At 43.3% G+C, this 24,303-nt stretch overlaps 1 protein-coding gene across 3 annotated transcripts in view; it reads right to left on the reverse strand.

Annotated features, from left to right (window-relative positions):
• The window catches only part of greb1l (GREB1 like retinoic acid receptor coactivator), a 373,269-nt gene that overhangs the window by 41,398 nt on the left and 307,568 nt on the right, over positions 1 to 24,303 (reverse strand). For all 3 annotated transcript variants that reach the window (XM_038809210.1, XM_038809211.1, XM_038809212.1), the window contains 6 exons: positions 18,840 to 19,179; positions 14,530 to 14,645; positions 11,867 to 12,111; positions 9,843 to 10,399; positions 6,660 to 6,762; positions 5,935 to 6,090 (listed from right to left, as the gene is read on the reverse strand). In XM_038809210.1, the coding sequence (XP_038665138.1) occupies positions 5,935 to 6,090; positions 6,660 to 6,762; positions 9,843 to 10,399; positions 11,867 to 12,111; positions 14,530 to 14,645; positions 18,840 to 19,179 (1,517 nt within the window). The remainder of the gene's footprint in view (positions 1 to 5,934; positions 6,091 to 6,659; positions 6,763 to 9,842; positions 10,400 to 11,866; positions 12,112 to 14,529; positions 14,646 to 18,839; positions 19,180 to 24,303) is intronic.

Raw genomic sequence — 24,303 nt, forward strand, 5'->3', positions numbered from 1 at the left:
TTCTTAAGAAGGACAATGACGGGCAGCACGGTGGCACTGGTTAGCATTGCTGCCTACGGCACTGAGGACCCAGGTTCGAATCCCGGCCCTGGGTCACTGACCGTGTGGAGTTTGCACATTCTCCCCGTGTCTGTGTGGGTTTCACCCCCACAACCCAAAGATGTGTAGGGTAAGTGGATTGGCCATGCTAAATTGCCCCCTTTTTGGAAAAAAATAATTGGGCACTCTAAATTTATTTTTAAAAAAGGACAACGACCCAACAACAGGTCATACTGTCCTATTTCGCTTTTGAACGCGGACGTCAAGCTACTTGCCAAGGTGCTGGAGCTTTGGCTGGAGCCTCCACCCTTGCCCGCCAGCTCCTTCATTGGGGCCAGGTACTGTGAGACCCTCAACATTACCTCAACATATAGGCTGCATCGCAACTTGCTTCCCTCAGTGACCTTTTGTAGTCCCTGCCCCTAGTGGCTCTGCTGGAACAGGAAAACTGACAGCCATTTGATTGGCATGACGACCATTACATTTCTGTGGGATGAGCCAGCTCAATACTTGTCCCTGACTTTTATGACCGGTTTGTTGGCCCACCCCAGCATAAAAGTCAGCCCAGGAAGTCAGGTGGCTGGCTTCACAAGAATTTAAACTTTTTTTTGCAGCTGCGGCCAGCCATCAGTTTCAGGACCACAAGTTAATCTGCTTGATGGGTGGCACAGTGGTTAGCACTGCTGCATTACAGCACCAGGGACCCGGATTCAATTCTGGCCTTGAGTGACTGTCTGTGCGGATTTTGCGCTTTCTTCCTCCAGGTGCTCCGGTTTCCTCCCACAGTCCAAAGATGTGCAGGTTAGGTGGATTTGCCATGCTAAAAGATTGTCACTTAGTGCTCAAAGATCTACAGGTTAGATGCTGTTATGAGTTAAGGGGACAGGGCAGGGGAGTGGGCCTACGTAGGATGCTCTTTCAGTGGGTCGATGCAGATTCGAAGGGCCGAATGGCCTCCTTCTGCATTGTTGGATTCTACCTGGAGGTACTAGTCATAGAAAATTTCCATTACAACTTCAACGAGAGAAAATTTTTTTAGTCATGCTGGTCTGAAATAGCAGCCTCAATTCAACATTGAAATGAATCCTCCAATGATTTCAGATGGTCTAAAAAAAAATCCAACAATTTAACAACTTCCATCTATTCAGCAACCTTAACATAGTGAAACAGCCTTGAGGTGCCTCAGACATGTCATTAGACAGAAATGGATACTTTATAACAAAATAAACATTAGGGCAGGTGACCAAAAGCATAGTTGAAGAGATAGGCTTGAGGCATCACTTTGAAGGAGGAGAGTGAAGTAGGGAGAGGAGAGTGAAGTAGGGAGAGGAGAGTGAAGTAGGGAGAGAAGGAGAGTGAAGTAGGGAGAGAAGGAGAGTGAAGTAGGGAGAGGAGGAGAGTGAAGTAGGGAGACAGACAGGCTAGCAGAGTGGGCAATGCCAGAGCTTAGTTTACAACTTAGACAGTTGCAGACATGCTTGCCAATGATGGTGCAAAGTAAGTTGGGGTTCATCAGAAGTTGAATAAATTCAGAACTTTGAGGCTTATGGGCTGGAAAGGATTACAGATACAAGAAGACCATAAGACATAGGAGTAGAATTAGGCCATTCGACCGGTTGAGTCTGCACCACCATTCAATCATGGCTGATACGATTCTCATCCCCATTCTCCTGCCTTCTCCCTATAACCCCTGATCCCCTTATTAATCAAGAACCTATCTATCTCAAAGACACTCAAGTGATTTTGCCTCCGCTGCTTCCTGCGGCAACGAGTTCCACAGATTCACTACTCTCTGGTTGAAGAAATTCCACCTCATCTCAGTTTTAAAGGATCGTCCCTTCAGTCTGAGGGTGTGGCCTCGGGTTCTAGTTTTTCCTACTGACGGAAACATCCTTTCCATGTCCACTCTATCCAGGCCTCTCCGTATCCTGCAAGTTTCAATAAGATTCCCCCCTCATCCTTCTAAGTTTTAACGAGTGCAGACCCAGAGTCTTCAACTATTCCTCATATGACAAGCTCTTCATTCCAGGGATCATTCTTGTGAACCTCCTCTGGACCCTTTCCAAAGCCAGCACATCCTTCCCGCAATACTCCAAATGGGGTCTAACCAAAGTCTTATACAGTCTCAGAAATACATCACTGATCTTGTATTCTAGACCTCTCGACATGAATGCTAACATTGCATTTGCCTTCCTAATTGCCGACTCAACCTGCACGTTAATCTTAAAAGAATCTTGAACTAGGCCTCCTAAGTTCCTTTGTGCTTCTGATTTCCTAAGCCTTTTCCCATTTCGAAAATAGTCAATGCCTCCATTCTTCTTACCAAAGTGCATAACCTCACACTTTTCCACGTTGTATTCCGCCTGCCTCATCTTTGCCCACTAGCCTAGCCTGTCCAAGTCCTTCTGCAGCCCCCCCCGCTTCTTCATTACTACCTGTCTCTCTACATATCTTTGTATCATCTGCAAACTTAGCAACTGTGTCCTCAGTTCCTTCTTGCAGATCATTAATTTATATTGTGAAAAGTTGTGGTCCCAACACCAACCCCTGAGGCACACACTAGTCACCGGCTGCCATCCTGAAAAAGACCCCTTTATCCCCACTCTCTGCCTTCTGTCAGTCAGCCAATCCTCTTTCCATCCCAGTATCTTACCCTTAACACCATGGGCTCTTTACTTAATTAACAGCCTCCAATATGGCACCTTATCAAAGGCCTTTTAAATAGATCACATCCTCTGATTCTCCTTTGTCTAACTTCCTTGTTACCTCCTCAAAGAATTCTAACAAATTTGTCAAGCATGAGCTCCCCTTGACACAACCGTGTTGACTCAGCCCTATTTTATCATCCACTTCCAATTACTCCGCGATCTCATCTTTAATGGACTCTAAATATCTTGCCAATAATCAAAGTCAGGTTAACCGGCCTATAATTTCCCGTCTTCTGCCTCCCTCTCTTCTTAAACAGGGGTGTTACATTAGCCATTTTCCAGTCCTCTGGGACCCTCCCTGCCTCCAGTGATTCCTGAAAGATCACCACCAATGCCCCCAAATTCTCCTCAGCTATATCCTTTACAACCATGGGGTGTAATTCTTCCAGTCCAAGTGATTTATCCACCTTCAGAGCTTTCAGGTTCCCCAGAACCTTCTCCTTAGTGATGACCACGACACTCACTTCTGCCCCCTTATTCTCCTGAAGTTCTGGTATCCCACTGGTGTTTTCCACCATGAAGACTGATGCAAAGTAACTATTCAGTTCCTCTGCCATTTCTTTGTTTTCTATTTTTATTTCTCCAGCCACATTTTTCAGTGGTCCAATGTCTAGTCTTGCCTCCCTCTTACCTTTTATATATTGAAAAATACTCTTCCTAGCTTCTTTTATATTACTAGCTCGCTTACACTCACATTTTATCTTCTTCCCCCTTCTTGCTTTTTTAGTTGTCCTCTGCTCGCTTTTAAAGGCTTTCCAATCCTCTGGCTTCCCACTAATCCTCCCCACCTTGTATGCTTTTTCTTTTGCTTTTAGGCTGTCCTTCACTTCCCTCATCAGCCATGGATGCCTCATCCTTAGTATGTTTCCTCCTCCTTAGGATTAATTTCTGTTGTGCCTCCAGAATAACCCCCAAAAACTCCTACCATTGCAGTTCCACTGTCCTACCTGCAAGGCTCCCCTTCCAATCAACTCTGGCCAGCTCCTCCCTCATGTCTTTGTAGTTACCTTTATTCAATTGTTACATCTGATTTTGCTTCTCCCTCTCAAACCGCATGGTGAATTTAAAAAAAAAAATAAATTTAGAGTACCCAATTTATTTTCCAATTAAGGGGCAATTTAGTGTGGCCAATCAACCTACCCTGCACATCTTTGGGTTGTGGGGCCGAAACCCACGCAAACATGGGGAGAATGTGCAAATTCCACACGGACAGTGACCCAGAGCCGGGATCGAACCTGGGACCTCAGCGCCGTTGACAGAAGTGCTACCTACTGCGCCACCGTGCTGCCCCCGCACGGTGAATTCTAACATATTGTGGTCACTGCCCCCTTAGGGTTCCTTCACCTTAAGTTCCCTAATCAGGTCTGCCTCATTACCATCACCAAATCCAGAATTGCTTGTTCCCTAGTGGGTTCTACCACAAGCTGCTTTAAAAACAACATCTCGTAAATATTCCACAAATTCCTTTTCTTGAGATCCACAATCAACCTGATTTTCCCAGTCCACCTGGGATTTGAGAATGAAGATAAGAATTTTAAATGAGGCATTGGTGGAGTGGGACCCCCATAGGTCAACAAGCACAAGGGTGATGGGTGAATGGGACTTGGTATGAGTTTGAATGTCAACGGCAGTGTTTTAGATAAACTCAACTTTATAGTGAATGGAAGACTGGAGGAGCAATGTGACATCCAGCCCATTGGGCCACTATGAAAGTACATTGAGTACTGTAATGCTCAAAAGATGTTGTGAGGCCTGAGAAATGTCCAAATGATGCACAGAGTAATTGGCTCTTCAACTCAGATAGGAGCCAGCAGGAACATTGTTGAGCTTAATCAATCCCCTCCAGGGTCAATAACCAAGCTGCAGGGCATCTGGGCCTTTCGTCTGACTTCAGTTGGACTAAAGCCAGTTGTCAGTTCGTGTTAATTCACAGACATTTAATAAGATTACATTGAATTCTAACGCAGCCCAGATACTTCCCCAAAACATGCACACACCTTTGATGTGGGGTGAGTACAAGATTTATTCCCCTCATTGGAAAATGGTTAACCAGAGTAGTGTCCTGCGAAAATAGGCAGTTACATTGGAGAAACATCCAAGGCCCAAACAAAATTCAGGTTGCTGGCCTTCACACATTACCCTGGCAGTATTATGAGTGAAAACAAAAAAGAAAATAACAGCGGCGAATGGAGGACAATTATGACATTTGGAGATGACAGGGAACTTGGAAGTGTGGTATAAATGAGGAAGATAGTAATAAAAACATGGAACAGGCTGATGGAATGGACAGAGACATGGTGAATGAATTTCAACACTGAAAAAATGTGAAGTTATACATTTTGATAGGAAGAATGGGGAGCGAAGAAACATACTAAATAGTACAATATTAAAGGGGAGCAAGAACAGAAACCTGAGGATGTTTGTGGATGAATCTTTGAAGGCAGCATGACAGGTTAACAAAGCAATGTGAGATAAACAAAAGTATGGAGTAGAAAAGCCATTAAGTTATGTTAAATCAGCACAGACTACAAGTCTGGTTGTAGCTGGAGTACTGTATCCAATTCTGGGCTCCATCTAGGGAGGACATGAAGGCTTTGGACATGGTACAGCAGACATTTACAGAGACTGTTTCCAGAGGTGAGGGATTACAAATACTTGGATAGATTGGAAAAGTTGAGTTGTTTTCTTAGAGCAGCAAAAGCTAAGAGGAGATATGATAGATCATGAATGGTTTAGAGAGAGAAATAAAGATAAGCTGTTTCCTTTTGCTCAATGAGAGGGCACAGATTTCTGGTGATTGGCTAAGGAGCCAGACCAGAGGTGACATGACATTACACATCATGTGATTAGGATTTGGTGTGCACTACCTGATAGGGTAGTGGATACAGATGTAATTGTGGCCTTCAAAAAGGAATTGGGTAAATACTTGCAGGAGAAACAATTATAGGGATATGGAGAAAAATCAGGGAACTGGACTAATCGGATAGCGCTTCGAAAGAACTAACACAGATTTGATGGGCCAGATGGCCTCCTGTGCTATACTAGTTTGCGGTTCTATGAATTTCACCTGTGAAGATTCTTAGTTCAAAAAGATACAAAGGAATTTTTATTTCCCATTTTGCACCCACACAATGAATGCATTATTTCAAGCAGTTGCACTATTATGTAAAGAAAAAGTTCAGCTGACCTAGCTTAACCTTTGGCAGCTTGTCTGAGTACACAGAACTTATGTGGCGATACTTTGGATCGTGCACCGTGAGGTCAAAGGTCATTTTGCTGAAGAGTTCAATGTCAGGCCACTGTGCATTGATTCCCTGCATGTGCTCATTTGCCTCTTTCATCTCTGAAACAAAACGTTCAAAGTTTAGTTCACAAAACTCATTGTATTACCATGCTGTAAGTTTAATTAACTGTGTGGATTGAAGGAATACAGCATTATGTCACCCTCTGGGAGCATTAAAGATGCTCAGCGATCCCCAAAACAAATAACTACCAGTTATCCTGCTTTCTGGTCTCTGCGTCCTTCCAATTATCTAAAATGTTTTTAGATCTTATCATTTGAGAACAGATGGTGCAAAGAAATAAGATTTGGAACATTACTAAAAGAGCCCATCCTGAACCTTCTTACTGTCATTCTGATTCAATTCAAAAATGAAGTAAGTCTCATGAACTTAAGGGGGCGCAATGTTTAAAAACTTTTACATGACACTGCTGTGTTTTGCACTAAATATTAAGAGGTTGGGAGTACGCTTGATAAATATGATCCATCACGTAAAGATTTTTACATTATGTTTCAGGGTATTCATGAAGTATGAATAATAATCGTAAATTGGTTGAACGGTCATGCCAAGAGGTAAAGAAAATGTAACCCTACATAAACTTTATATTTACTAAACTATCGAAAGCACCTACCCTCATTAATTTCGTCTTCATTGTATACATCAACCTCAAGAAGTCTTATTAGCATGCGAAAAAGAATTCTAAGGAACTGTAAGTATGCACCTGTCTTCCCAACCTGTAACATAAAATTCCAATTAGAAACCACCAACACATCTGAAGAATAAAGGCTATTGAATTTTCTAAAGCTGCCAAAACAAACGCATTTAATACATTTTATTTTTGAAGACAAATTTATAAATATTAAGTAAAGAGTGTTGCTGCCAAACAGAACTGAAGTGGGTATGTTACAGACCCAAAACTCTTTGTTAATAAAATAAGCAGAGTATGAATGATGCTAAACAAGGGTAACGTAATAGAAACACAGACACAGAAGTAGGCCATTCAGCCCTTCAAACCTCTCCGCCATTGATTATGATCATGGCTGATCATCCAATTCAATGGCTTGTTCCTGCCTTTCCCACCCCACCCCCCCCCCCCCCCCCCCCCCACCCCAAATCCTTTGCCCTTTCGTCCCAAGTGCTGTATCTAACTTCTTCCAGAAAACATGCAATGTTTTGGCTTCAACTACTTTCTGTGGTAGCAAATTCCACAGGTTGATCACTCTCGGGGTGAAGAATTTTCTCATCTCAGTCCTAAATGGTCTATCCTGTATCCACAGACTGTGACACACCCACCATTGGGAACATCCTTTCTCAGACAAGGAGACCAAAACGGCACACACAACATTCTAGGTGTGGTCTCACCAAGGTCCTGTATAATTGCAACAAAACATCCTTGCTCCTGTACTCAAATCCTCTCGCTATGAAGGCCAGCATGCTATTTACTGCCTTTACCACTTGCTGCACCTGCATGCTTGCCTTCAGCGACGGGTGTACAAGGACACCTAGTTCTCATTGCATGTTCCCCACTCTCAATTCATAGTCATTCAGATAATAATCTGCCTTCCTATTTTTGTGGATAACCTCACATTTATCCATTATATATTGCATCTGCCATGGATTTGCTCACTCACTCAGCTTGTCCAAATCCCAGGGAAGCACCTCTTCATCCTCACAGATCACCCTCCCACCCAGATTTGTGTCACCTGCAAATTTGGAAATATTACATTTAGTTCCCTCATCTAAACCATTCCAGTTTTCTATTCATCTCAATACGCTACCTCCAATTCCATCTGCTTTAATTTTACACACTAATCTCTTTGTGGGAATCTGTCGAAAGCTTTCAGAAAGTCCAAATGAACCCCATCCCCTGGCTCCACCTCATCAACTCTACCAGTTACATCCTTGAAGAATTCCAGTAGATTCATCAAGCAGGATTTCCCTTTCGTAAATCCATCTTGGCCCTGTCCTATTCTGCCTCTGTTTCCCAAGAGCTCTGCGATTAAATCTTTTATAATTGAAGGAATTTTCTCCACTACCGACATTGTTCCCAAAAAACCCCTTTATTAATAAGAAGGCTCCTCAGTGATGCCTTGTGCTATTACAAGTGTGTACCATCTACAAGATGCACTGCAGCAACTCACCAAGTCTTCTTAAACCTTGCAAACCCACAACCTCTAGCACCTTCGAAGAACAGGAGATGCATGAGAATACCACCACCTGCAAGTTCTCCTCAAAGCCCCATATCATCCTGACATGAAATGATTTTTAAAAAAACAGGGTCCCATTCTGGGCACGAATGGTTTGGTGTGCCGAGAATGATCCCGCTATCAAACAGGGGGGGTTTTGGGCCTTGAGGAGGGCTGCCCTGCCGAGGCCACACTTACCTCACTTCCTGCACTGACGAGCTCAGTGAAAAAAGAGATTAGGGCACCGGTTTTAAATGCCGCGCTGATCACTTGACTCCCTCAGTCACCCCACCGGACCCCCCCAACTTAACTCTTAGGGGTCCTTGGCCACCCCTTCACATCACCTGTTCAGGGCAGCCCTGGGCACAATTCCTGGCACTTGGGTACCTTGGCACTGCCAGCCTGGCACCCTGGCAGTGCTAGGGTACCAGTGCCAAGGTGCAAAGCTGGCAGTGCCAAGGTGCCAGTAGGAGTGTCAGGGTACCAACCTGCCCGAAAGCCTGACCACTCGTGGGCCTCTGATGGTCTGGGGACCCCCACCCCCAGGTGCCGATACATCCGGTCCACATTTGTGTGGACCAGTACCAAACAGCGCAATGGCGAGGCTCCGAGACAAGGGGGTTAGTCCCCAGGCCTTTGGATAATCGGGAGCAGACATATTTAAATGAGCCTATGAGCAGATTTCGCGAGGCGCCTCTTGCAAGATTTATCAGCCTTGTCATGTCACCGAGTCGACGCGACAAGGCCTTTCGATTACGTCCCATATCACCATTCCTTCGCTGTCAGTGAGTCAAAATCCTGGAACTCCCTGCCTACCAGCACTGTGGATGTACCGATACAAATAGGACGGCAGCAGTTCAAGAAGGTAGCCCACCAACATCTTCTCAATGGCAATTATTGATGGACATTGTCCAAGTTGTTTTAAAGGACGTTAAGGTCCTCACGCCTCACAACCTCAACCCCCACCCATTCCCCATGCCATCTCCCTGCGCACTCACTCAGTCTACACTATAGAACCAATGAGTCAGATAAAGCATTGGCAAGTCTTCAAATGTGCTTTAAAGAACAGTCATAAATCTGTTTTGAAAAACCATTGCTCTTACATCCTATAAAAGTGTCAATCAAGCATTATAGTTTCAAAAACAATGCTTTACCTCACTTCATACCTCTTAACCTTGTCTACATAAACATGCATTTAAATAAACAGATCAAAAAACCAATCATTTATTCTAACCTCAAAGAAATATCAATTAAAGCAACACTCCACTTCCACCTTTTAAAACAGACCCCTGCTGCGCTAATCCGTTATTAGCGAGTCTTGGAGCTCAGCGAAGATTTCATAATGAAGACATCTGTGAACTGTATCAACAAAATAGAAGGCCAGACATCTGTTTCTTCAGGTGACTTTTTATAGGGATTATTTACTATTATTCAGTTGATATTTGCTATTTAAAGTGGGGCAATCATAGGCATGACAATATTGTAACATTTCTCATTAATAAGAGGTATTTATTTGGTAGACTGTACTTATGGAGTTGTCATATGTCACCACATATCCTACACATAATATTATTCTAATTATTTATTTTCACTTTGCTAGCCTGAGCAATTAAAATACGAAGAATTACCTGTGGTGGTCCCGTCAATAACAACCGACGTTGATGAAAATTTCCAGAACTTCCGTCACTTTTATTGCTGAAGTCTGCATGGTGCGGCCTTGGAATTGTCCATTGTCTGTAATAGAGTGACTGTTCTTCACTGCCCAAGTCCTTGTGAAAGAGTGATCTAAGTGAGCTTGTCCAAGCCATATCAGAATGGGGCAACAAATTGGCAGAGCATAAATGTTCATTTTTGGCCAAGCCAAGAAGATGATACACTGGCTTGGATAAAATTACCGTTCTTGGAAAAATGAGGTGTGGAGTCCTGAAGTCTTTATTGAGTAGCACAGACTGGCGAGAATTCCCAGAGGATGAGGATGATTTTGAGACTGTGCTGCTTGCAGTTTCCTTCCCCTCTGAGTCACATTCCTGTTTACAGCCCTCACTGCCTACATTGATTGAGGTGCGTGCTGAAGTGCCTTCGTCACTTGAACTGTTTACAATATTCTGAAAGCTATGGGATGAAACAGGCTTCTGTGATGAGTCCAGAGCACTGAAAGAGCTCACTCCATTCTCTGCTATGGAACCTATTTGAAGGCAAACCAAATTTAATGTTAAAGACTGATATTAGTGAAATTGCTGCATTCAAGCTTCATGTGAATATAACTGGACTACTTGGGTGTTCTTTGGCCAGCTAGGGCTGTTTTGCAAGCACGCAGTGTATTTCTCCACACCTGCCTAGCTTTCTCAGTCACATTTCCCAATTAGCTCTCTATCTTAATTTCATTTTGTAAAAAAAACGTGGGTTTATATAATGTAGTCTATAATTTTAAAAATGGACGCTGGCCAAGGGAGATGATTTCAGTAACAGTGACTCAAAGGTTTGGTTAGCGGTATGCTTTAAGGAGGATCTTCAAGGCTGGATGGGGTTGTACAATGGGGATAGACTAAATCAAGAAGGAATTTGAACACGGGGATGAGAACTTTAAATTTGTGACTTTAAGGGATTAGGAGCCAAAGTAATTTAGTAAGAGCAGGGATGATGCGAGCTGCATTTGATGAGGGTAGGGAAGTCAGAACAGTCGAGTCTGGAGATCACAAATGCACGACTGAGGCTTTCAGTGCCAAATCCAAGAAAGCTGGCAATATTATGAGATGGAAGTGGATGGTCTGGAGGAATCTGTAGCTTAACCAGGACTGCATGTTGGACATGCAAGAAAAAAACCAGAAGCTATCTGAATGTACGATTGAGATCTCAGTGAGAATGATATCCAAGAGATCCTTGCGTACTAGAGTAGAGGATGGAAGGAGCAGGGGAGAGGAAAAACTGGTGGAGAAAGATTCTTTCAATCCAAGCTTGTCTGACAACATAAAAGCTGAAGAGGAATTGGGGCAGATGATGGAGAGGTTGAACTGGATATTATCGGTATACATATGGAAGTTACCCCCATGTCTCCAGATGATGTCGTTAAGCAGCAACCAGAGAGGAAGAGGAAGGTGCTGGAGGTAACAGCATGCAGGAAGGAAAATAAGCCATTGCTGGAGATGTTCTGGCTATAATTGGATAGGTAACTGAAGTGAGGTTGAATCTCACTGAGCTGAGTTGTTGAAGGACAGAGGAGTTTAATCGTGTCAAAGGCTGCTGAGAGGTTGAGAAGTACAAGAAAGGATTACACATCATAGTCAGTCATTTGTGACTTTGGCTCAGGCTATTTTGGCAGAACCTTGATTAGTTATTCTCAATCAAGAAATCGTGAGAAAGGTGGGCACAGATTTGGAAGGCACCAATAATTTAAAAGACATTGGGAGGAAAGCAATTTTTTTTATATGGTGGTACCTTTCAAGTTCAGAGGGTACACAATCGCTAGTTAATAATAATAATCGCTTATTGTCACTATTCTGTAACTATTTTATCACCCCTCCTACCTTCCAGCCCATCTCCAGGGGGCTCATTGAATTCAGACTATGGACCCTGAAAGTCATGGGAACACAATCCTATCTACTTGGCCACACCTGAAGAATCCATAGGCACGCTAATCACTGAACATACTAACCTGAGGTTCCAGTGACTGCACTGCTGTTACTCTGTGGCCTCTCTAGATCAATCTGTAATTCATCAGATTCATTTTCACTGATGAGAACTTTTTCTTGTTCTTTCTCAGTTTGTTGCAGAACTGCCATGGTTTCCCTGACAGCACTCTTAGAAACATAGCCACAAGCCAGGCCTATCTCTTGCTCAAGGGTTGTCCGTGTGAGGTAGCTGGAGTCAATTAGCCTAAGGTCACAGTACTTCATGGACCTTAATAAGAAGATAGAAATAAGTCGCAAGTTATCAAACAAAACAAAAATAAATCTTTTATATCCTGCATGGTTAGAGTACATGTTTTTTGAGATTCTATATCAGCTAAACAGGCCTCAAATAAATGCGTATGTGTGTCTGTGGGAGAATGTAGGTTTTGGCTTCGCTACAATGTTCTCCACAGCTCTGCTGACAGTAACTGCAGTGACTGGTCAACTGTGTAAGATATCTGAATGTTGTAAGCATCAGAAGAATTAAAACCAAACAACCTTCAAAAGAGGAAGAGTAATTTTTTTTAAATTATTTTTATTGAAATTTTTTTATGACTTTTATACAAAAACCAAACAATAGTAGTAACCTTTATTAGTGTCACAAGCAGGCAACTTTGCTGGAAATAAAGGGGCTGGTTTAGCTCACTCAGCTAAATCGCTGGCTTTTAAAGCAGACCAAGCAGGCCAGCAGCACGGTTCGATTCCCGTACCAGCCTCCCCGGACAGACGCCGGAATGTGGCAACTAGGAGCTTTTTACAGTAACTTAATTGAAGCCTACTCGTGACAATAAGTGATTTTCATTTTTCATTTCATTTTCAAATAAAGCAGAAATCACGAGGTACAGATTGTGCCAGAAGTATGGTGGTATCTCTGAGGAAGCTCCTTAACACAGGTAAATTTTATGGTTGCAAAAACATCAACAAGGCAGCATTTATTGTGTATCCCTAGTTGCCCTGAATGCAGTGTAAGGCAACCATGTAATGTAGAATTGGGGTCACATTGTAGTCCAGACCAGATAGAGGTTGTAGTTTTCCTTACGGGGTTACGGGGATAGGGTGGAGGTGTGGGCTTGAGTGGGTTGCTCTTTCCAGGGGCCGATGCAGACTCAATGGGCCGAGTGGCCACCTTCTGTATTGAAAATTCTAGGATTCTATCCTGTGATGTCATAACTCTCCAGAAGCCTATTAATTTCTGTCTTTAATGTGTTCAATGAATGAGCTTCCACAGGCCTCTGGGGTAGAAACCCCAAAGATTCACCACCATCTGAGGGAAGAAATTCTTCCTCATATCAGTCTTAAGTGGCCTGCCCGTTATCCTGAGATTATGTCCCCTAGTTTTAGGTTCATCAGCCAGGTGAAGCATTTAGCCTGTCATACCCTGTAAGAATTTTTTTAATTCCAATGACGTCACTCCACATTCTTTGAAATGCTGGGGAATACAGACCCAGTTTCCTTAGTCTCGCCTCAAAAGACAATGCTGCCATCCGAGGGATTAATCTGGTGAACCGCCGTTACAGTCCCTCTATGGAACGGAGATCCTTCCTTAGATTACAGGACCAAAACTCTGTACAATGTTCCAGGTGAGGTTTCACCAAGGTTCTATATACTGCAGTAAGACATCCGTACTCCTGTACTCAAATCCCCTCATGTTGAAGGCTAACATACCATTTGCCTTGCTAATTGCTGGCTGCACTGCATGCTAGCTTTTGTGATTCGTGAACAAGGACAACCAAGTCCCTTTGGATACCCACACTTCCCAATCTCTCACCATTTAAGAAATATTCCACCTTTTTGTTTTTCTTACCAAAGTGAATAGTTTCACATGTATTCATATTATATTCCACCTGCCATGTTCTAGCCTTTTCCATTATTCTGTCAAAATCCTATTGAAGCCTTACTACATCCTCCTCACACCCAGTTTGGTGTCAACAGCAAATTTGGGAACATTGCAATTGGTCCCCATATCCAAATCATTTATATAGATTGCGAACAGCTGTGGCCAAAGCACTGATCCCTGCAGTGCCCCACTAGAACAACCTACCATCCTGAGTATGACCCATTTGTTCCTACTCTCTGCTTTCTGTCTGTTAACCAATTCTCAATCCATACTCATGTATTTCTCCCAGTCCCATGCACTCTAATATTATTTACTAACCTGCTGTGTGGGACCTTATCAAAAGCATTCTGAAAATCAAAACACACCACATCCACTGATTCTCCTTTATCTAGGTTACAACTAACATACTCAAAAAACCTCAATTTGTCAAATCCATATTTAGAGTTCTGATTACAAAGATAAATTATGAGGTTGGACTAGTCTGAATACCTCAACTAGATTGTTGTTTTACAATTTAGGAACATAGGACTGAGGAGCAGAGTAGGCCATTCTGTCCATTGAGCCAGCTCTGCATTCGAAAGGATCATGGCTGATTTGGTGTGGGCTCAACTCCCCGCTTTCCTGTCTGACCCCCATTACCCTTGACTCCCTTGTCTATTAAAAATCTGTCCTAGGAATTTATTGCAAGGTATCCTCTATTTCCTATTTAACCATACCAGAACACATAATTAAATATTCTAATACATAGCAGTTATAAGACAAACATTTAAGTTTAGGGTATGATAAAACAGTTGTTTTTTTAAGTCTTACCTTGGAAATGATTCCCCAAGTGGATCTTTACCAGTTAAGATGACAATACATGGTAGACCTTCCAGATCCTGATACGTGTGTGGGACCCATTCCTCCTGTTCACATCCTCTCCATACCTACAAGTCAAAATAATGGAGGATTCAGAAGAAATCTTCGAATTCAGAGACTAAGTAGAATGTGGAGCTTGTTACCGCAAGTAGTTGAGGTAAAGAACACAAACACGTTAAAGGGGAAGCTAACTAATCATATGAAGGAGAATGAAATAGAAGGCAAGGAAGACGTAGGTGTATTCACAAAGTAGAGATAGAGTGAAAGAGGATGGGAGGAGGCTCCTATGAAGTATAAACCTGACACAAACCTGGTGGGTTAAATGGCCTATTGCTGTGCTGTAAATACTATCTACGTAAGACAGCTGGAAGGAATAAGTAGCTTAATAAATCAAAATAAAATGTTCTCACCTTTCCTGTTAGTATCGAGTGTTGAAGCACCAAGTGGTGCAGCAGTGAGCAATACTGACAATACACATTATTACAATTTGCATCAAAGATTTTGGGCTCAGAAACTAAATGCAAATTGATTAAGTATGAAGAGGTTACAAACTAGGAAGGCCAGCTGCTTGTGAGAAGGTAGTTCAAGAAATCAAAAATTAGTTTATACATAAGTGAGCAAATAATAGCACATGAAATTTAACATGTGTAAAGTGTACATATCGGTCAAAAGTATGAGCAACACAGGTGTCTAGTTAGTCAACAGAAGTGAAGGGATGGAGGGCTTATTAGGTATGAACTTAAGGGCTATGGTGGGGGTTTGGGGAGGGGGGTAATTTGGGGACCTGTTGTGGTTTACTTGGTTGTTTGGGTGTGATGGCTAGGGGTGGTGGTGGTCGGGGTATGGGTGGAGGGGACTTTTTTTGTCTGGGGGATCTGGCGGCCAACTTGGGTGGACCTGGTATCGGCCCTTCTCAGGAGGTTGCTGGACTGTCTCACATGACGGGAATGACTGATCCTGGTAAGGGGGAGGGGGGTTAGACCCCCCCTGCCCATCCCCCAATTCAGCTGGCCACATGAAATGTAAGGGGGTTAAGTGGCCTGGTAAAGATATCTAGGGTCTTTACACATCTTAAAACTTTGAAAGACTTTGAAAGCTGATGTGGTGCTGTTGCAAGAGACCCATTTGTGGGTTAGAGATCAGATAAAGTTACGGAAGGCTTGGGTGGGACAGGTGTTTTATTTTATTTTATTCTAATCTTAAGAGTACACAATTCTTTTTTTCCAATTGAGGGGCAATATGGCGTGGCCAATCCACCTATTCATCCAAATTTGCACATTTTGTTGGGTCGCAGTCACGGGGAGAATGTGCAAACTCCACACAGACAGAGACCCAGGGCCGAGATCAAACCCAGGTCCTCATGGGCATGAGGCAGCAGTGCTAACCACTGCGTCATCATGCTGCCCATGGGACAGATGTTTAATTTGGGGTTTTATAGTAGGGCCCGAGGGGCAGTGATCCTGATCAATAAGCAGGTGGCCTTTTGGCGGGGAACGTTTTGACGGATCCGAATGGGATGTACGTAGTTGTTAGTAGGTTGTTGGTGGGTGCACCGGTGATGCTGGTCAATGTATATGCCCCAAATTGGGACGACGCATCTTTCATTAATAAATTGTTGCTTTTGATCCCAGATTTTGATTCACACCAGCTAATCATGGGTGGGGATTTTAATTGCACTTTAGATCCCCGACTGGATAAGTCAAGGCCTAAGATGCAACTCTAGCTATTTCATGTCAAAATCACTCAAGCTGAAGTTGAAAGATTCTATGGGTCCTAGTGACCCAGGTACTGAACAAGCCAAACAACTGCAGAGCAGAATGGACTAGGAAGGGGCAGCACGGTGGCGCAGTGGTTAGCATTGCTACCTCACGGCGCCGAGGTCCCAGGTTCGATCCCGGGTCTGGGACACTGTCCGTGTGAAGTTTGCACATTCTCCCTGTGTTTGCGTGCATTTCGCCCCCACAACCCAAAGATGTGCAGGCTAGATGGATTGGTCACGCTACATTGGCCCTTAATTGAATAAAATGAATTGGGTACTCTAACTTTTAAAAAAAAGAATGGACAAAGAAAACAGAACGCTGAAATCTGTTGACAAAACATTAAGTTCGGGTTGGAGAAATGTAATGTTAAAACTGAAAAGTGGGTTTCAATCAGACTGTGTTGGAGTATCGTGCCTATGTTGGTCAAGCTAAGTTGTGAATGTAGAATAAGGGGATTCAGGTTCAAATAAAAAAGATACATTTAGAATTGATGCCAAGAAGCTCTCCTTTACGGGCAGCACAGTGGCGCAATGGTTAGCACTGCTCCTCACAGTGCCGAGGACCCGGGTTCGATCCCGGCCCTCGGTAACTGACCGTGTGGAGTTTACACATTCTCTCCGTGTCTGCGTGGGTTTCACCCCAACAACCCAAAGATGTGCAGGGTAGGTGAACTGTTAAATTGCCCCTTAATTGGAAAGAAAATGATTGAGTACTCTAAATGTACAAAAAAAAACTCTCCTTCACAAAAGATTGATTAACTCAATGAATGGACTCCTAGATGTGTAATGGAGATGCAAACTTTGGAATAATTTAAGAAACGCTGAATGCCACACAATCATTACACGATAAACGATAAGAACCTGGGGCGGGATTCTCCCCTACCCGGCGGGGCAGGGGGCCCGGCAGGATGGAGTGGCGTGAACCACTCCGGCGTCAGGCCGCCCCAAAGGTGCGGAAGTCTCCGCACCTTTAGGGGCCAAGCCTTAACTTTGAGGGGCTAGGCCCGTGCCGGAGTGGTTGGCGCCCTGCCGGCCGGCGGGAACGTCATTTGGTGCCATGCCAGCCGAAGCCGAAGGGACTTCGCCGGCTGGCGAAAGTCCGCGCATGCGCCGGAGCATCAGCGGCTGCTGACATACTCCCCGCGCATGCACAGGGGAGGGGGTCACTTTTGCGTCCGCCATCGTGAAGACTATGGCGAACGCGGAAGGAAAAGAGTGCCCCTACGGCACAGGCCTGCCCGCCGATCAATGGGCCCCAATCGCGGGCCAGGCCACCGTGGGGGCACCCCCCGGGGCCAGATCTCCCCGCACCCCCCCAGGAACCCGGAGCCCGCCCGCGCCGCTTGGTCCCGCCGGTAAGGTAGGTGGTTTGATTCACGCCGATGGGACCGGCATGACAGCAGCGGGACTTCGGCTCATCGCGGGCCGGAGAATCGCCGGGGGGGGGCGCCGACAGGCGCGGCGCGATTCTCACCCCCGCCAAATCTCTGGTGCCAGAGACTTCGGGGGCGGATTCAGCCCGGCCCCCGGCGATTCTCCGACCTCTACATTCAAAGAAATCTTGAAGGAAACCTTAAAGTGAAGGTCAAAGTGCTGTGCTTCCCTTTGACAACAGTGCTGGTGTCAATGGGGGAATTTTATAAAGTATTGCTGCTTTTTGCTACATCTCAAAAATAACATAATATAATAATAATCGCTTAAAGTCACAAGCAGGCTTCAATTAAGTTACTGTGAAAATGATGAAGGGATTAAGTTCTGTATAGTTGGATAGGTGATTTAAGATCGGGAGAACGAAGGGGTCTATTAATCAAGTACATAGCAAAAAGTTAGGTTACAGGTTTGGAAGCATTTGTTGTCATAGAGAGCAATCACACTCTGGAACAGATTACTGAAACATATATCAATGAGTATCAATCCCTTGGATACCTTCAAATGGGAATTGGAATAGTCCCTGAGCCAGGAGGTCAATGCATGTTACAGAGGATAAGTTGCAGGGTAGCTGGGTCTAGCAAGGTTCGTGAGTTACATACATGATTGCCATAGGAGATCAAAGGGGAAGAGATGATGCAAAGCCCGAGGTAAAAAAAACTTTTTTAAGAGTACCCAATTCATTTTTTTCCAATTAAGGGGCAATTTGGTGTGGCCAATCCACCTATCCTGCACATCTTTGGGGACGAAACCCACGCAGACACAGGGAGAATGTACAAACTCCACATGGACAGTAACCCAGGGCCGGGATCGAACCTGGAACTTCGGTGCCATGAGGCAGCAGTGCTAACCACGGCATCACCGTGCTGCCCAGAAAGCCCAAGTTAAGTGTCTGCTCACCTTCTTCAGGAGGCTCAATGGATTAAGTATAATCTGCAATAAGACAACTTGTATACAGTTTTCAGAAGGAATGTTGCTTCCCCATTCCATGATTGCACATATAATAACATTTCTACAGTACTAGAAAGTTTGCTTCCTTTCCTCCTTCTGAACTCCTTTAAAAAAATGTTCCTACCTTCATCCGTGTAACAAAGTGCTTGGAAACAGTAAGCTCCATGGCAGGATTGCCCAGAAGTACCTCAAACCGATACTGCAGACCAAGTTTATCACGAACATCCTGAAGTCGTTCCTTGGCAAGCATTGCTAGCTGCACTGATGGTACTCGTATCAATAGCATATGACCACGACCAATCTTATCTTTCCCAGGACAGCAAATCAAATCATCCATAATACTCAGTGTCTCAGGAGTAGTGTGCTCCCTCAGCAAATTCATTGAAGTTACAGCCATCATAGCTTCAGCATACTGCTGAATTAACAGGTAGCAACGGATCACCATGCTATGTAATCTGGGATATCTGAAAAAGAGGAAAGCCATCAGAATTCTCATTACTGTAATTCTGCATCCTTAAGATTAGTCTAATTTACACTCAAGCAAGCCGGGACCCATTTTTATTAAGGATTAACTATAAGAATCCATAATGAGCTGAGCCAAATTTACTAAACCTTATTTGAACATCACAATAGTTATTTCAGTTGGTTTTCAGGAAAACGTATATGTTGGAGTTGGGCTTTTTAGGGTTTTAATTTAGAGATTCCAGTGTATTTGCTAGGTTACATTGTTCTTCAATATTAAAGTGCATTGATGTGGGGCAATTTCAGAGCACTGCACTCAATTAAACAAAAAAAAGACCATTTACCGGTCCTGTACTGCCAGCCACCAGACAGCCCAAACAAGATAACACACTTCAGAAATCCAAGTATATAAATGACCATGATTTGATGACTATTTACAGTTATAGTTAGAAATTCTATTGCGGAATATCCATTCTTTTGTTCTATAATTTTGGTGAACGAGCGTTCCGGCCAGTGCTCAAAGTCAGAAAAGTACTCTCAAGCAGTTAGGTGTGCAGCTATATTGGAGTTAGTTTTGATATGTATAATTATTTAAAAAATGAAAAATTATTGCATTTTTCTCACTTTATCGTTATTAATTATTGTCTCTTTTTCAACATACTTTTTCTTAATTTTTCTCCCTCTCTGGCCACAGGAAGATAATAATCCACTCCATTAGCACCACAATGGTCTCAACCTTAGTGATGTGTCAAAATATATTTTTGTAAGTTTCAAGAGTAAATACTTCTCAACGTGCACTGGTGCCATCCCCAGCACGGATAAATGGGGAGGGAGCAAGAAGGACATTCAGCTGTAAAACCACCCCCAAATCCAAATGATGGTTGATGTAAATTAAATTGGCAGCCATGTTAGGGCTTACCTTGGACGTGACGAGCAGGGACCCTGCCAGAACCCTGTGAAGAACGGGCAGTGGTTATCATCTAATGGACGAGAATGGCTGAAGAAGAGGTGAAAAGATGACTAAACACAAAATAACAAGTGTCAGGAAGAAGCAGTGAAATAACTTCCCTGATTGTGAGAAAATGAATACAAACCATGGGTCATCAGGAAACAGAGTCAAAGGGCAGCAAAGCAAGAGAAATTGGTAGTGGATATAAAATTTACTGTCCATACAAGATCGGAAAAGAAATGGTGCTGGAATAGTATTAAACGCGAAAATAAATGGTGTTGGCAGTAGACAGCATCAGAGACAGAATCATCAAAGCAAAACTAGAAAACGGGGTTAAGATGTGGAGTGAGTTGTGCAACACAGAGTGGATGTGGGCCAGAGGAGAAAGTAGAATTCGGGACAATAAAATTCAAATAATACCAAGCAGTGCCAGGCTAGAGGTGGCAGGTGACCTAAGTGGACATGTGGAGAGATAAAGAGTAGAATACGAGGTTAATCATGGTGGAAACGGTTTAGCAGAAGTAAATGAAAAAGGAGCCAAGATCTTGGAAGTTGCTACATCATGCCAACTGGTAATACTAAACACCTAGCACCAAAAACACAGAAACCACCATATAGCCTATAGCAGTGGTGGCAGCAAAACACATTATGGTTCAAAGAGAATTTGCAAAGAAAGCCAAGGACTGCAAAGTCTTCCCAAATGAGACACTGACTACCCAACAGAGTGTTGATGGCAGAGCTGATTGCAAAGAAAACAAACCAGCAGCAGACAAGAAAACAGAACATCAGGACCTGGAAGCTCAAAGATCTGCAAATGAAGCCGGAATTCAAGGAGAAGATGGAGAGACGGCTGAAAGAAGTAGGAGAAGGTACAACAGACACCATGGAAGACTGGTGGAACTCAGTGGCACACTTTATGAAGAAAACTGGTGAGGAAGTGTGTGAAAGGTTATCAGAGAGGAGAAAAGCTGGATTGGAAACTTAGTGGTGAAATGAAAACACAAAACGTGCAGTCAAAGAAAAGAAGGAAGTGTTAAAGAAGTGGAAACAGTCAGGAATCAATGAAGATAAAGAACAGCACAAAGAAAGTACAAAGTAGTACCGGGAGGCAGAAATTCCCACCCAAAGTCAATGGACCTTTGGCAGTCTATCAAATATTCAACCGTGCCGGCGACGGTTCCCACAATGATCAGAAGTGGAAAATCCCTGCCAGTGATTATTAGAGAAAGATCGCTGGCTACTGTTAAGGTATAGCAAGGACTATAATGAAATATGCAGTAAATGCAACTGGTTAACTATTATTTAATTCCTAATTCCCCACTTTAACTTGTCCCCCCACCCTCTACATATACACACAAGACAGACAAACACAGAGGGGGAAAAAGGGGGTTAAAAATCATAAGTAAAAGAGGAAAAGAGTTTTTGTTTCAAATGGGCATTTCCAGCACCTTACTCCTCCTTGCTTTCAGTTTGGGGTTTTTGCTGCAGATTCATTCAGGCCTCTGTAGTTTCAGAAATACAGCATTGACAACTTTTCTAGAGATAGTGAGTTCTGGTCTTTATTTGCAGCCTGTAATGGTTTTGCTGTAGATTCATTCATTCAGGTACTCTGCAGCTTCAGGAATCTAGTACTCACAGACTTTCTGGAGAAAGAGAAAAAAGGAGGTCCTTGTCTTTCTGAATCCAGGACTCAACTGTGCCCTGAGATCTCTGAGAATTCTCCCACTAGGATATGATCCAATCACCACCTGATACTGCAAGGAGTGCGACCTTTTGGGCAATTCATTGGCCACCAGCCAATCTATCAATCCAAATCACATCCCATCTCTCTCCCTGGTACCGAAAGGTCTGATGCTCCTATTTAAATCAGCAGAGGCAAGCAGAGTGATCTCCCCTATAATTTCTGAATTCCTCATTCTCTCTGCTCCTTGATTTAAAGGTACATGTCCATTAATCATCCATGGATCAAAAATAATAATTGCAAAATAGAAGAAAGGGCAAATAAGGGAATAAACAGGAAGGACCCTTACACTATGGAAAGTATTTATGAAAGTCTGGATACCGAAGAAGGACAAAACAATATCTTCAGAATAGTAGCTGCTAAAGATAGGTTAGCAAAAGACATGAGAAATATATTGTAAGGCTCCTTCCTGTTTATTTCCTTATTTTCCCCTTTCTTTTATTATTGTTGTTACATTTTTGATCCATGGATGACTTGTGGATATGTCTTTAAGACAGCCTGCCATTTTAATACAAGCAGGAGGGTGTGGCCTGTGCCTTTAATTCAAACAGCAGCATCCAGAAGGCTGTGCTGACTTAGACTGGTGATTGCCGATTGGCCATGTCAGTGATGACTCAATTCGATTGGTGTGGCTGGTGGTCAACAAATTGGCCCAAAAGGCTGTGCTCTATATGGTAACAGGTGGTGATTGGATTTGATCACACTGGAATGTTCTCAGAGCCACGAGGCTCCATTTTAGCTACACTTTTGATTCTCCAGCCTGGTGTGGAGGATTCCAACTAATTCTCTCCCAAACGATTCAGCTAAAATCTCTTCATAAGGCCGCTATGACGACTGACTCTCTCTCTCCAGTAAGTCTGGGTGTCATTCTCTCGAGACTGAAAAGGCTTGAAGTCAAGCCACAAGCTGGGACCAAGGTTTGATGTGAGATAAAGAGTCTCAAGAAAGAAAGAGGTCTGGAAATAAACCACAAATTAAAAGCAGAGTCTGACAAGCAGCCAAGGAGATTCTCTTGAGTAATACATTTCTAAACTACAGCGAAGATCATTACAGGCTGTAAACCAGAGGCTTCAACTACCAGCGCGCTGTCAGGAAAGTCTGCTACAGAACCACCATTGGAAGCAAAAGACTCTTTTGACCTTCATCCTTATTATTTTCAACCCCCCCCCATGTTTGTCTGTCTTGTGTGTGTGGTTAGAGGGTGGGACAGTAAAGGGAGTTGTAGGTTCGCTTATTGATATTCAGTTGCATTTACTGCATATTTCATCATCCTTGTTATAAATAAAGTGCAACTGTGTTGAGCCAAAGATTTCAGGAATTCTTATAAGTATTATTGGTTAATTCACTTGTGTTGTGACTCTGAGGCACATGGGACTGGAACTGACCGCGCACTTGCCCATATGTACAATCAAGGATGGAGGTGGAGTAACCTTAGTGAAAGAAATTAAAGAGAGGCATACTCAATACTTTAACTGGCTTAAGAATGGAGAAAACCCAAGGACAAAGGAATTAAAGGTAGCTGCAAATAATAAATGACAACTAGCATCAACCTGGAAGAATTAGAACTGTACTTAAAGGAATGAAAAACAGAACAGCAGCAGGACTGGAGGAGATACAGCAGATATATGGACAATCTTGGGTGAATATGGGCTCCAGGTCTGAAACAAGCTATCTATTGTGTAACAATGAGAGTAAATCCCAAGTGCATGGAGGCAAAGTCATTCAAAGGAAACGGAGAAATCCAAGATTCAAAAAATTGAACTCCTACTACATACCTTCAAAATATGGGTTATAGACCAGAGACTGAGAAAAATAGTGGAAATCCATGAAGGTCAGTTTGGATTCATTCAACAATTGATGCCACTTCTGATTTGAAGTAAGTGATGGAGGAATATTGGAACGGCCAATCTAACACGAAAGTTGTTTTCATTGATCTAGAGAAAGCTTATACTGGATAACTAGGGAGGAAGTCTGGAGATGTGCTCAAATTAGTGGAGTCCCTGAGATGTACGTAAGCTATCACAGGACATGTACAAGGAGCTCCAGACAAGAGTGGGGAACCAGTGTGGTGGAGAGTGAGAATTTCAAAGTTGGATCAGCGCCAAGCCCCTTCCTCATCCTGGTTGCCATGGAGGTTCTAGTTGAGCAAGTGAGACAGAAAGTGCCACCATCAATTATGTCTGTAGATGACATTGAGCTATGTGATGGGATGATGAGAACATGACCGAACATCTGGAGAACTGGAGAAAAGCACTGGAAGACAGGGGTATGACGATCACCAGGCTAAAGATCCAACCTATGGACTGTCGGTTTGAGTCTAAGGCAGAGGATCAGTGTGTAGGTGTGACAATTATGGATGAAGTCTTGGAGAAAGTGAGTCATTTCAAGTACCTGGAGTCTGTGATGCCAGAAGATGGAAGTATGGAAATGAAGCAA

Source organism: Scyliorhinus canicula, chromosome 10 (assembly GCF_902713615.1).
Source record: "Scyliorhinus canicula chromosome 10, sScyCan1.1, whole genome shotgun sequence".
In the NCBI taxonomy this organism is placed as follows: Eukaryota; Metazoa; Chordata; class Chondrichthyes; order Carcharhiniformes; family Scyliorhinidae; genus Scyliorhinus; species Scyliorhinus canicula.